This window comes from Aptenodytes forsteri, unplaced genomic scaffold, assembly GCF_000699145.1.
Source record: "Aptenodytes forsteri isolate BGI_AS27 unplaced genomic scaffold, ASM69914v1 Scaffold191, whole genome shotgun sequence".
In the NCBI taxonomy this organism is placed as follows: Eukaryota; Metazoa; Chordata; class Aves; order Sphenisciformes; family Spheniscidae; genus Aptenodytes; species Aptenodytes forsteri.
This window is the reverse complement of record NW_008794630.1, coordinates 706,447-720,455: the sequence shown is the minus strand read 5'-3', so window position 1 is coordinate 720,455 and position 14,009 is coordinate 706,447. Positions and strand designations below refer to the sequence as shown.

The window sequence follows — 14,009 nt, the reverse complement described above, 5'->3', positions numbered from 1 at the left end:
GGACAGAAAAGCTGTTGGAAATGGGACTTAGAGCTGCACAGGCTGGGGCTCAAAGACAGGCCTCCAGGATCATCCGTCCAAGAGGCATTAGATCTGTAGCAGCATCCAGAACAACCCCAGACTGTCAGGGTCCGCAGATAATGTCAAAGGACCCTGCTCCTCCTGTTCTCTGAGCCAGTTGGAGCATGATGGCATGCTTCCATTGCGCAGCTGGATCCCTATAATGGCTCCCAAACTTTCCTGGTTTCTTCAGTGCTTTGGAGGACAGTTATCTTTAACTGTGTTCACCCTTCAAGAAGAGCTTTGAGGCAACAGGGTTCCTTCACACTCATCTTCACTAGAATATTAATGCAGATTAAAGAAAGGTGTTAATATTAAAGCCCAATGTGTCTACTGTAATAAATGTGTGCAGACATTCCCACACGGAATACTCAGCTGAAAAGTATTATTTATCAAGAATACGTTTATTGCAGTTAGACCTTTAGGTTCAATATGTCTATTGAGATAGACCTTATTACAGGAGGAAGGATGCACTGGAACAAGCCTGGTTTGTCCAGTTACACCTAACCAATTACATCAGTAAGGGGAACCAGCTCAGTCACTTTGCAACAGGCAGAGCTAAATGATGTGGTTTGCAGCAAGCAGTAAGTTTGTTTAAATCATCAGCCTCTGGCTATCTTTGTTCCATCATTAACGGGACTGCTCTCTAACCAGCTGAAGGAGGAAGAAACTATCTGTTCAAGTTGCAGCATGATTCAGCTGTTTTTTCATGCAAGAGGAAATAATACATTTCTAAACCACAGTTAGAATACATTAGATACCAAAACAAACAGCAGTAAGAAGTCTTTGGGTGTTTTCCACACATATGCGTCAGTTTAATTCCTGTTCTGGGTAATAAAAGTAACGGAAAGGAAAAGCCTGTGTTAGATCAGCTGGACTGCAAGTCCTTTCTCACGTGCTTTTTATTCCTGCTGGTATAGGTAGCAGCTAGGAGTATGTGATGCCTGATATCACTAATTTTAAGTATGCCTGCAATAGATGAAGTCACATGCATTAGCAATTATTATCTTCCTCATGCCTGCTATGATTAACAAACTTGCCAAAACACTATTTTATACACAGGATGTACTTCATGTCTTTTTCAAATATGACAGAGACCCAAGGAAAATTTCTTATAAATAACCCCTGAAAAACATTCTTCAGCCATGTTGCATGAAGTTTTTTGTTCTCCGAAGAATGGCAAGACAGCCTGAACAGGCCAGTTACTTCAACAGTGTAAAGTCGAGATAGAGAGGTACATAATCATCTCAGGAGTGAGCATATCAAGGACATGGAAGAACAAGTCTCTGCACGAGCAAGGGATTTTCCCCATCACATGCTGTGAATCTTGCTGCCACGTGCCCCTACAGAGGTCAGGGCTCTGCAATTCCCGGTACCACTTTCCTGTCAAATGGAGAGATGGTGCTGTTGATGAAGAATCAAGTTATAAATTAATAACCTCAGGACCCAAAGGCCAGGAAACAACTACAACTGGGTGCAAAACCTCTGCTCTTGAGAGATGGGATATGAGCTTAAGAGCATTTAAGGTCAGAAAAGGAAATCTTGGGGTTAAAAGACTGAGGTTGCCTATGCAGCGTAGGGTTTTAAAAAATGGGGCACAGAGGGGAATGCACTGGCTAGAATACTTGCTCTGGGCAGGCTCCCTTTGATACCATCTTATGGGCAAAGACTTTGGTACTTTAGCCTGAAATAGAATGGAAAATCGACAGCTGAGAAGGAAAAACACAGCTGCTCTGTTGAACAGGTCACATCAGCTGGGGGTGCTTTGGAGACAACGTGCTGAGAAGAAGATCTGCAAGGGAGCAGTCAATTGAGGAAACAAATAATATTTACATGCCCTGCCTGTGGCATTGGAAATAAAACCTTCCTGCCAGTAAGAAATTCAGCCCAACCCTCCTGGCCCCACCTGCTCCTGGGGGAGGGATCGCACTATAAAAGGCTCCAGGCAGTGAACAGAGACGCACAGCAATTTGGGGCTCTCCAGGGAATCCTCCCGCTCTGGTTGTGACCATGGGAAAGAGAGTGGCTGTCGTGCTGGCTGGCTGTGGGGTGTACGACGGGAGTGAGATCCATGAGTCTTCTGCTGTGCTGGTGCATCTCAGCAGGGAGGGGGCACAGGTAAGAGGCACCCTGGCAGGCTCCTGCCCCATCTCTGGCTCCTTTTGCCCGGCTTTGCTTTTCAAGCTCTCTCTCTTGCAGAAGATACTCGTCTCTAAGGAGCTTTGCAGCTTGCCGGACAAATCACAAGCTCCCCATTGCTGCTGGGGTAATTGCAAAGCATAAGTGACTGGAGTCAAAGCAAACGGCACAGCGTAGGAGCTGCTACAGCGAGCGTGGAGAACTCCCTGGTCTCTGCTTCGCTCTTACAGCTTTGCTGCGCGAGAGGATTGCCTTGGTGCTCTGTGTTGAGTGTATCCAAATTCTGAAACAAACTTTCCCAAACGCATTCTCTATTCTTTTTGGCTTGCACTTCCTCTTTTCTGCTTTGGTATTTCTGTTTAAAAGACTACTATTGGTTTTGGCTGTTTGAAGTTCATCTTTTTAAACCCCCGAAGATTAGAACTGGAAATAGACAAGTTCTTGAGAGTTGAACTTGAATAGGGGTAAAAAAGGCGACCCTCAAGCAGCCGCTCTAATGTGCCATTAGTCACGATAGCCACTCCGCGAGGCTGGAAGAGGAGGGAGACATTACCCTCAGCTCTGAGCCACCCAAAAATCTGGGTCAGAGGTGTTCTCCTGGGAATTGGAATTGCTCTATTAAATACAAAGGCACAGTGGTGACGTACATGTGCTGCAGAGCCAGCCCACCCAATTCCAAAGCCTCCAAAGTCTGTATTCTCTGTTTGGCTTAAAGCTGAGACTTGTCCAAACCTTTTCTCCCACTGTCTATAATTTTGCCTCTTCTCTCCTGCTGCTGCTGTGGTCGCTTCCCTCCTGCCGTACCCTGGATTGGCAGGATGGGAGCACGGTCCTGCACTCATCCCTTGATCGGCAGGGACCTCTAGTGGAAGAAACTCAGGCGTTATTTCAACCCCCGCCGTTTATTTTTTGGTCATGCTTGCCTGAGGAAACAAAGAACAGCACAGCATAGACTAGTTCAGTTGGAAGGGACCTACAACGATCATCTACTCCAGCTGCCTGACCAATTCAGGGCTGACCGAGTTAAAGCATGTTATTAAGGGCATTGTCCAAATGCCTCTTAAACGCTGACAGGCTCGGGGCATCGACCACCTCTCTAGGAAGCCTGTTCCAGGGTTTGACCACCCTCTTGGTAAAGAAATGCTTCCTCATGTCCAGTCTAAACCTCCCCTGGTGCAGCTTTGACCCCTTCCCAGGCGTCCCACCCCTGGATCCCAGGGAGAAGAGATCAGCACCTCCCTCTCCACGTCCCCTCCTCAGGAAGCTGTAGAGAACAATGAGGTTGCCCCTCAGCCTCCTTCTCTCCAAACTAGACAAACCCAGAGTCCCCAGCCGCTCCTCAGAGGACATGCCTTCCAGCCCTTCGCCAGCTTTGTTGCCCTCCTCTGGACGCCTTCGAGTACCTTCACATCCTTCTTAAATTGTGGGGCCCAGAATTGCAAAGCTTGTACAGTCTCAAAATCTATCGCCCATCTGTCTGTCGTCCTCCACTCTTAATTACTGCATGTGAGCTTGAAACAGTTCTGAAGGCATTTTCCAGAAAAAGAAATACTCTGGCTTTGGGAAAACAGTGGCTGGGGAGAAGAAACTCAAAGCCCTGTCTTTGAGGGAGGCATGTGGTTTGGCAGCAGCTTGCTGGGTAGTCAGCACCCATAGGGGATGACTGGCTTTGTGGGGGCAGCTGGGGCAGGGCTGGGGCTGCCCCAGGGAAGGGGATTGCTTGGGATGCAGATGGAAACCTCTAAGAAATGGCTTCACCAATGGCTCTTGGAACACCTCGTTTCCTAGGGAGGTAAGGAGTCACTGCTCCCTCTCCAGCACTTCAGGCCCCAAAACAAGCAGCGTGGGCTAGCTTCTTTGCTTTCACCTAACAACACCCTCACTCCTTTAAGGTCAGGGTAAATGTTCCTGTGCAGAAGCTATAAAAGACCTTTCTTTCTTTCTTTCTTTCTCCTCCCTATGACAATAGCCTTCCTGATGCCAGTATCAGATACAGGTGAGCCTGAGAGTCGCTGTATTCATCAGCAAAGTTCTTTCCTAACAAAGTAACTCAAGCATTTTCATTCACTACCTATGGTCTTTAAGATGCTTAGGATACATGACTGAAGGATAATAGACCTTTCCCCCTCCTCCCCAGGCAGAGGTTTATGCTCCTGATGTTGACCAGATGCATGTGGTGGACCACGTGAAAGGACAGCCAACTCAGGAGAAGCGCAACGTGCTAGTTGAAAGTGCCAGAATAGCCAGAGGCAACATCAAGGATCTAGCTAAGCTGGATGTCAAGGGGCTGGATGCCCTAATCATACCAGGTAGGACGGCATACGGGGTCTGCCTGCCCGAAGTCTTGGGAACAGCTTAGATAAGCCATAAGCCTTGGATGACATGGGAGTCACGGGCTGGAGAGGAACTGGGCAGAGCCACCGGGGAAGAAGACAGGCTGGAAGCAGGGACTGGAGAACAGTTCCATCTGTGCTGGTGCTGGCATGCGAGCTTGGACTTGTATTAAAAGAGAACATGGCAATGCAGAAGCTTATCCCAAGAGGAGAGGGCAGATAACTGCCAATTGAATTATCCTTTGTACCATCTACTGAGCTTTTTTTTTACTGGATGTACAACTATCCCCTCCCTCACCAACATGCCTACCTCCTCATCAGGAGAAGAGGCTGGGACAGAGAGGGGGCGACTCAAAAGCGGAAAGCTTGGTCAGTCTGGCAATTCATCTTTAGTGAAAGTATGACCATGTGATTTCAGTGGGGATGGATTAGGCCTGGAGCAAGGATTAAGAGGCAAGTAAAAACTTGTCAGCGTGCTCCACCACAATTCAGAAAAGAGCTCATGGGTGAAACACAGTACTCAACACACCCAATACCTCTCCGCTTCAGTTCTGTATGGAAGCAGGAAAGGTGCTTTGATGTCTCATCTCCTGGCAGCCAGCTCACAAAGGTTCAGCTTGTCTGGTTTCAATTCTTTTATCAACATTGGACAAATGCTGTCATCCATCAAATCCATTTTAGCATTCTAGTGAGTAATACCTGAAAAAATCCTGCCCTGGAGTACTAATCTTCCGGTCTAATCTGTTTCTCTTTTCTCAGGTGGCTTTGGAGTGGCTAAAAACCTGAGTACTTGGGCCACCCAAGGCAAGAACTGCATCATCTCCAAAGAGGTGGAGGACGTCCTGAAGGCATTCCACGCTGCCAAAAAGCCCATTGGCCTGTGCTGCATTTCCCCAGTGCTGGCAGCCAAAATCTTCCCAGGTTGCGAGCTGACTGTGGGTCATGACACAGAGTGTGAGAAGTAAGTAACCTTGGAGTGCTGATATGAAATGACACCATGAACATCACAGAATCAGCAATGCCTCCCCAATGTACGTAGCGCCCCGTCTCAACTATCCTGCCCGGATATCTGAAGTCTCGTGATGAGTTGAATGTTATTTCTCAGAACGAATGACCCACATCATGCATTTATTAAATTAACCTTGGCTGATAAATTAAATAATCAGAGGTTTTGATGTACCCCTTGTAACTTACAACGTACGTCTCACGTTAAAATTAGAAATCTGATTTTACTTTTTACAGTTTTCTGTAATGGGGGTACTTTACCATACGGGGGCACAAAAGACTGCAAGAATCGCAAAGGAATAAATTAGATTTTGAGTCAGGAAGATGTTCAGGTTTCTGGAAAGGAGGAATCTGTCCTTTCCTTGCCTGAGAGCAGAGAGGGAGGATACCAGAGGGATTAGTGGAACGAAGAGAAGTAGCAAAGGGCATGGGAGCTTGTTTCCTTCCAACACAAGGCAAAAGCCATCCTTCAGTTACGCTCTTACCTCAGGTGGACGCCACTTCAAAGACAGGCTCTGCTGTAGCTGCTGCCTCCAGAGTGAAGCATTTAGCGACTAGGGCCCTTTTGAAGACTTAACAGTTAAAGCTTAAAAGTTGAAACTCTTCAAGTACCTGGAAGAAGTGTTTCGTTATTTGTCAGCAGATCCGTTGGCATCCTGTACCAGCGGATTTGTTTGTATTTTTGTACACTTCTTTCCACAACTCTGATAGCTTAAAATAAGACACTATTTTAAATACAGTCTTTTATTTGCCTCCCCAATGTAGGTAGCACCCTGTCTCATGCACCTCTTGGTCCCAGGGTAGGAAAGACACCAGACCACTGACTCATGAAGTTAAGCAGACCCTAGGTAGGAACAGGACGGTTGCACAAGACTGGGTAGCGTTTAGAGCAGGAGGGAGTTAAACTGTCCTTACTCATATGGGAAAGCTGTGACTGAATTCTCCCAATGGCAGGGAAGGAACTATGATGGCTCTTGCTAGGAAGGGCTAGGAAGCAATGTCGCTTGTAGGAAGCTGGTGAAAAAAAACCCCAAACCTAAACACAAAGACTGGAGTGGGCAGAGTTAAGTACTGGAACATCTATAGTGGCACATCATGGTCTTATTTTGGCTTTACTTCAGATTTTTAACTCACTGCAATCTGGAGGTTTTCCTGGTTCTAAGTCCCGGAGAAACTCCTCTGACAGGAAAAGATTTGGATCCTATTGAGCAGGCTTTCTGTAGGGACCATCCATCTCTCTGTAGTCAACGGACTTCTCACTCTAGGCCTTCATCAAATTGCTCTGTGTAGCGACGGCTTCCCCACACAGGGTTTATTCTCTTTTCTTCTTGTAGATGGCCTTATGCAAAGACTGCTGAGACCATGAAGGAGCTTGGTTGCAAGCATGTGAACAAACACGTCACTGAAATTCACGTGGATGTGAAGAACAAGCTGGTGACCACCAGCGCCTTCATGTGCAATGCCCCCATTCATGAGATCTACGATGGCATCGGAAACATGGTCAGAGAAGTGGTCAGACTTGCCTGAATGCCACAAAGCCACAGAATCCATCTCCTCTGGAGTGCAGGCACTGAGCCTCGGATAACGTTCTTCCCCTTTTACACCCACATGTCAACAGGCAAACTGCTACTCAAACGGAGTTCTCCCCCCTGGCACCGGACCACCGGTGGCTGCTGAGGAGGGAGAACCCCGGAGCAATGGAAGCATTGTGTTCTGCCGAGGACACACCACTTACTGACAGCCAACTGGCAGTAACTGGAGTGTGGGCACGCATCGAGCTGGCAGGCAGAAGCCAGGTTTCCACGGGGCTCAAATACAGCCGCTGTCTTTGGTTCTGAGTGGCCCAGGAGTTGCCCAGGTCACGTCAGCCATGATTGGGCTGACCTGACACGTGCATATCATCTGTCAACAGGAATTGGTCCCCTTCTGAGATTCCTTACACATCCATCTTTGCCAGTACTTCAAAGCTCCCCACATACCTCACAGAACAGAGGAATTAGTGGCAAAAGGAAGGAACACGGTTCTGCTACTGAATAAAACCTGTCACTACTTACATGGGCTGAATTCTGCTTTCATTTTTGCCTTTTACTCTGGATTAGGAGATGCTCTTAGTGCTACTGGTTGGCCAAGGAGTGGGGAAAACAGTACAGGAAGAAGTCACCAGGAACGAACCCCACTTGTTTTGCTAGGATTTGTCAGAACCCAGACTTGGGCATGAATACGACATGGGTGAAAGCAGAGTCAAACCAATATTAGCATCCAGGTCTAACGGGGAGAAGTTAAATTCTTCCCTTGTATTAACAGAAGACCTGCTATGATAGCATGGAGTGTTTTGGAGGCAGCCTCCCATACTGCTCCTAGGCAGAAAGAGTCCAGGGCGAGATCTAGGCATCCCGGAGAAAGCGGTGCAATTTCCAGTCCCTTCCAGTCTCTAGGAAAATTCCTAGAAACAACCCGGAAGCAACAATTCTTCATTGCGACGGGGACAGACAAGATACCCGTCTAGCTGAAACCTGAATGGCAAGCTGCGGACCAGCTGGGCGATAGCAGAGTCTGGCAAGCAGAAGGCACTAAAAATAACCCCGTGTCCGGTGCAGTTGTTCAGGTAACAGGCCAGGCATGGGTTTTTAAGGCCAGAGGGAACCATTTGTAATCCGACCACTCTGCAGGAGCTGTAGAGAGCGCAGCAACTTACACTGGGCTGAAGCAAGCCTACTGAGGGGATTCAGTCTTGACCTGAAGACGCTGCCGTAGTATTTGATAGCTCATTCTCACAGTTAACAAACGTCATTTAAGATAAGCCATGCTTTTATTTCTCTCTTATAGTTGAAGAGCTTACTTCCAGCTCCTGGATGCTGACAGGTTTGTCTCCATTAGGTTAAGAGCTTTTTAGATGGTAGCTGGTATGTTCTTCTTATATAGGTTCTTGTTAAACAGGTAGTATCGTATAATCATTACAGACTGAGCTGTTTAATTCTGTCAGTGTAAGAAAGACGTTTTCGGAGCCAGCAACTATTTTCTGAGGGTCTTCTCAGCAAACTCTTCAGGCTTTTTACATCCTTTTCGAAACACCGGCGTATTTTTGCACTCTCACCAACATGGCAAGATCCTTCGTGACTACACTGGTGGCCAGAGTGCAGTGGTGCTGCAAAGAGGGGTTCAAGCACATCTGGCAGTGACAGAACAGCCCAGAGTAGCATAATACAGCAATTCTACCCAGGTTTCTAATGAAAACGTAGCTTATCGAGTCACTCTCTTCTGCGTTACTTTTTTCCACTGATTCTCCTACCAATCATTTTCACCCCGTTGGCCGCCTTCCGTAACCTTTTGCAAAGGTGTGAAAGCCTCCAAGACATAAAGGACCAGCCAGTTTGGGGACAGCAGCTGCCAGGAAGAGGAAAGAAATGTTTGCTAGCACAAAAAGTCCACCGTTCCCTTGGTCCTTCGACAACCCCCTGTAGAGACCTGTGGTGAGTATCCCAACCACAGAGTAACGTTCAGTCTGAATTAGCATTTAATGAGGACAGAGCACAAATCCATGGGAGACCAGGCCTCAGAGCTGCACGGTTTTCTCCCATACTCTTACTTCCGAAGGGGAATCCACAGCTTAAGCTGTTCATTACCTTACAGAAAGTAATCGTTCCCAAGCCCTTCAACTCTTGTCTTTTGCACAATGCAGGAGTTCAGGAAAGGTACAGAAGTTTCTGCCATAAGCACTAGCTTTTGAGAGTTATACAGGATTTTCTGGGATTAAGTGTTTTGACTAACTTATCAGATAGGCTGAAAAGCTACAGGATGTAAATACAATAGGGAAAATTCCAGGGACTGGCTGAAGAATTTGAATTAATCTCTAAGTTTAGATCCAACCCACACAGACACAAAGCTACTAACAACACTGTTTGCTGGGATGCAGAAAACTGCTTCCACTAGTGGAGCAGGAAAATCAACCCCAAAGATGAAACATTAACAACAGGGCCCTTTTGAAGACTTAACAGTTAAAACTTAAAAGTGGAAACTCTTCAAGTACCTGGAAGAAGTGTTTCGTTATTTGTCAGCAGATCAGTTGGCATCCTGTACCAGCGGATTTGTTTGTATTTTTGTACACTTCTTTCCACAACTCTGATGGCTTAAAATAAGACACTTACTTTAAATAAGTCTTTTATTTGCAGCCACTGAATATTCCTGCAAACATACAGAGCTTTCAACAGCAGCACTGGTAACTTTCCTCTTCTTTTGCAAAGAGATTTCTTTCAGTGTGTGAACTCAATAGCAGTAAGTTAAGTTGCAGCAGTCTATTTACTTACTTTTTTTTCAGTTTAAAGAACATACTAAAAAAAAGGGGAGGGGATAATCACCACAAGACAGAGTATAAAAAGCTGATCCCTCCAAATATGTCATATAAAGAGTTCACCATAGCTGGGCCCAAACCAAGACATTAAACCAAAAACTTCAACTGCTGGGAAATAGAGATTTACACTATCTGGTTTTGAGTCCTCTCTTTACCAAACCATAATCATTTGACACGTGGTTTTTAGTCAGAGAAGGATCGGAATTCTGTCACTGAAAAATGTGATTTGTGTATCAAAAACAAAGAGTGTAAACATCTTATGAGCACAAACAAGCAACCACGTTGCTACATGTAAACAGGTTAGCAGTTGGTAACTGTTCCCAAACACAAGTTTAAAATCATCCACTTAAAAAAAAAAAAAAGTTGACCTATATTTTCTGCTGTCTCAAAAGAAAAAGACTGTAAAAAAAGTGAGGCACCTACCAAACGTATATACAGATGTGCAAAAATAAATAAAATTCTGTTTCAGTACAGGCTGGTCTTCTTCATGATCCGCAAGAATTCTTGCTCATTCACTTCCCCATCCCCATCTCTGTCTGCTTCATCGATCATTTCCTGAAAGATATTTGTATTCAGAAATTAGATGCAGATTAGACTAGGGTTAGAATTATTAGATTAATTCAGAATTAGAACCACTTTTTAGTAAGTTGTATTGGAGGGGACAGTGTTAGCTCAACGTCAGACCTACTATGCTACAAAATATTTACTAAACCAGACACTAGTATATTTTTACATATATTTATACAAAAATCTGCACAGAAAATGTTGTATTATAGGAACTGTCCTGGAAGAAACAAAGTGCTTGGAGCAGAGTTCTTCCTTTTACTTCACCGTAACTCCATAAAACTGCAATTCTACTGGCGCAATTTCGACAGCCACATATGCTTAACCCATCTTTGACCTCAGAATCCATTTCCCAATCACAAATTGACAGAAGCTCTTCCATTTCTGCTGGGAGAGAGGGGGCAGATTTTCCTAACAGTTCAAGCGTAAAGATCCCACGGGACACTAGGGGACAGCACCTAAAACTGAGAGACCGCTGCCTTTACCTAGAAGCTGACCCTGAGAGGGCTTCCTTCCCCCACTGAGAGAGAGATTCCCATTCCTTACTCTCGCTGCTAGCTCTAGTGCTTAGCAGACCAGTCAGGGAGACGGCTCAGCTCTCCAGACAGAAGCAGAATTAGGCTGTGACTATTTACATAGGTTTTACACGAATGTAAATACGAAACCAAGTAACGAACATTCTGTGACTGCCTTCCTACTCAACGGGCACAAGTGTAATCTGGACCTTTCTATGTTCACTACACACAAAGGCAGACAGTGGGCGTTTGTGTATGATACGGTTTCATATACCAGGTACAAACCTGCAGCTCTTCATCTGTGAGGTTTTCCCCCAGTTCTTTGGCGACACGTTTGAGGTTTTTGAAAGAGATTTTGCCAGTTTCATCGTCATCAAAGAGTTTGAAAGCTTTGAGAATCTCCTCTTTGGAATCTTTTTCAGCCTTAAAGAAGTAAGCGTAAGTTTAAGAAAAAAAAAATAGCGGTTATGTTGCAGGTAACACTCAAAATAAAGTTATAAAAGACAAGCATTAGAAAGACTGAGAAACCTCTCTTAAGAGCAAATTTAAAGAAGTATATGTGCAAAAACTGAAGGTAGACAGAGACACGTCGATGCTTCCTGAACCTCAGGGTTTCGGGGAGGTTTTTTTCTTTCATAGCTAGCCAGTTGTCTTTGGGATTTCAGTATCGGGATCTTCCATGGTTAAATATCTGGTTTTACTCAGCATGTTTTAAGATTTTTAAACCCAGAGATTTCATCTGTAAATATCTTAAAACTGCAGAAAAGAAAATACAGTGCATTGCTTCACAAGTCACGTGTCAATACTCCCGACAGCTTTCTGCAGGCCAGAGCTGGTTTTAATCTGTGATAAAAATCTTGATTTCAGTTTTTCCCTTTTCTCACACACACAAAACTGACTGCTACAGAAACTTGTTAATGACATAATTATTTCAACCTTACCTTGAAAAATGAGATAGAATTGCAAGACAGGGACTACCCTAACTTTTGTATATTTTGTTGTTAAGATTAAAGTAGTGCTTTCATCTTCCACTAAAACCAAAAGGAGATGAAAGGTACTCAGCCATTTTCAAAATTGCTTTCACTTTGACTTTTAAAATTTACATACCATTTTCTGTGTCATCACTACCAAGAAGTCATTGAAGCTGATTTTTCCTGTTCCTTCCTTATCGATATCTGATATCATTTTCTTGATCTCTTCTTTTTTAGGTTCAAAACCTAGTGCTCTCATGGCCACCTGTAAGGACAAAGAAAAAAGTTAATCATACAAATTTTCCTGTTCCTTCCTTATCGATATCTGATATCATTTTCTTGATCTCTTCTTTTTTAGGTTCAAAACCTAGTGCTCTCATGGCCACCTGTAAGGACAAAGAAAAAAGTTATAAATCATACAAAACCATAAAAAAAACCACGGGGGGTAAAAAAAGTTGAACTTTATGTTCGCACATCATGTTAAAACACGCATTCTGTGTCTCAAGGAAAACAGCAAAGTAAGGGGCAGACTTGGAGCAATGCTTCTCAACACACAGGGGCACATCAAGATGCAGAAAACAGGAATGCAACCATTCATATTCTGGAGTTGTCCTTCAGTTAATTCAGAAATTTCCTAAACACATCCTTACCACCACCATGTCCACCAGCCCCAGCTCAGAACTGGCAAGAACTTGGAGGGTAAGGCTATATAAGAGAGTCTTGGGAGAAATATTTCCTCTGAGAAAATTTGGACTTTTTTTATGAAGTCTTACCATACCTATTTTGGTATATACTTTTTTTAAATTCTTGTGATGGGCATAAGAGTCCCACTTCAATTAGTATTTTGAAGGAAAAATCCCAAACTGTCACACAGTGCTGTGGATAGCAATTTCCAAGGCTACTGGAAAATTTAATGTTATTCCATTCCTGTCAGGGGAATTGCTACTAGTATTCCCTTTGCAATGAGAAACAAGACACTGAATAATAATTTAAAAAAAAAAAAAGCTTATTTCAGGCCCTGTTGTAAGCAAGATGGCTAAATGGAAGACCCAGAAATGTCTCAACAAAATAACTTCAAGACAAGTGACTGCATGAAAGACGTTTCCATCATAACTGCAACTCTACCGAACTCTACCAACCTGATCTGATGGCACAAACATGGGAGGCCTTAAGCTGGTAAACCTCAGGGAACTTAAATCAGTTAATTTTTCATTCTAGTGACAAAAATCTTTTTCAATGAATGTTGGGAAAACAGAATTCAAGCACTTTGCGTGCCTTTCTACAACACTCCTATAAGCAGCACATCCAAGGCTGCCGTCACTTGCAGACACACGCATGCACACCTACACGCTTTATTTTTTCCTCCTTTGATAAAGGGACAAGCGGCAAGTTTGAAATCAGGTCTCCTCCCTAAGGTCTTAAGTAATATGGACACCCAGCCGGCAAATAGGAAGGGCAAATGCTGAAAGCAAAATAAGTATTTATTTATTGATTACTATTCTTCCCGAAGGACAGGGGTGGGAAAGGACCAAAAATGTTTTGCAATAAATAAAAGCATGAAAATGAGTAGCATTGGTGTGTTCCATAGCTTGGATAACCTAGTTTGCGAAGCATGCAATCCTCAATAACACATAAGAGGGGAAAAAAACACCCGCCTTTTTAATATTCACAAACTCTTGTTGATGTTTTACTAACAGAGAAGGAGACAGTAGAGAAAATACAGAACTATCAACGTATGTGGGCGGTGGGTCGGCGGGGGGCGGGCGCGGCACGAGGAATTTCTCCTTTCCTGTTTAAGGTCACTTAGGCACTTATGCCCCTATTACTTTATAACCTCAGCAGAACTGTGCTTTTAGCACCAGGAAAGTTCTTACCTTTAGCTCCTTAACATCTATGTTCCCGGTGCCGTCTGTGTCAAACAGGTCGAAAGCCTCCCGGATCTCCTGCTTCTGCTCCTCGGTGAGCTCCAGCTTGGGACTCGCTTTCTTCCTCTGGGACGCGGCTCCTAGCGAGGGCTTCTTAAAGCTGGAGGCCTTGGCACAGCAACACAAGAGCAAAGGAGGATCAGGCCGCC

The 14,009-nt window shown here is 44.6% G+C and overlaps 3 protein-coding genes across 4 annotated transcripts in view; 1 reads left to right on the top strand and 2 right to left on the bottom strand.

Annotated features, from left to right (window-relative positions):
* Positions 1-1,386: 1,386 nt before the first annotated feature.
* Positions 1,387-12,199, bottom strand: LOC103894127 (centrin-2). Of its 2 annotated transcripts, none has more exons than XM_019470517.1 (4): positions 12,072-12,199; positions 11,250-11,387; positions 10,309-10,440; positions 1,387-1,464 (listed from the first exon to the last, which is right to left on the bottom strand). In XM_019470517.1, exons 1-3 carry the CDS (start codon positions 12,192-12,194, stop codon positions 10,351-10,353), a joined length of 351 nt encoding a protein of 116 aa, XP_019326062.1. In that variant the 5' UTR covers positions 12,195-12,199; the 3' UTR covers positions 1,387-1,464; positions 10,309-10,350. The 2 variants fall into 2 exon arrangements, with proteins under 2 accessions (XP_019326062.1, XP_019326061.1); XM_019470516.1 differs by lacking the exon at positions 1,387-1,464 and adding an exon at positions 8,853-8,921.
* Positions 2,035-7,078, top strand: LOC103894093 (ES1 protein homolog, mitochondrial). The gene is made up of 4 exons (XM_009273411.1): positions 2,035-2,178; positions 4,337-4,508; positions 5,292-5,493; positions 6,872-7,078. Exons 1-4 carry the CDS (start codon positions 2,071-2,073, stop codon positions 7,062-7,064), a joined length of 675 nt encoding a protein of 224 aa, XP_009271686.1. The 5' UTR covers positions 2,035-2,070; the 3' UTR covers positions 7,065-7,078.
* A 26-nt stretch (positions 12,200-12,225) lies between the features above and the next one.
* The window catches only part of LOC109279301 (centrin-2-like), a 4,052-nt gene continuing 2,268 nt past the window's right edge, over positions 12,226-14,009 (bottom strand). The window contains exons 2-3 of the mRNA XM_019470514.1: positions 13,810-13,968; positions 12,226-12,321 (exon numbers count right to left, since the gene is read on the bottom strand). Coding sequence (XP_019326059.1) covers positions 12,226-12,321; positions 13,810-13,968 — 255 coding nt within the window. The remainder of the gene's footprint in view (positions 12,322-13,809; positions 13,969-14,009) is intronic.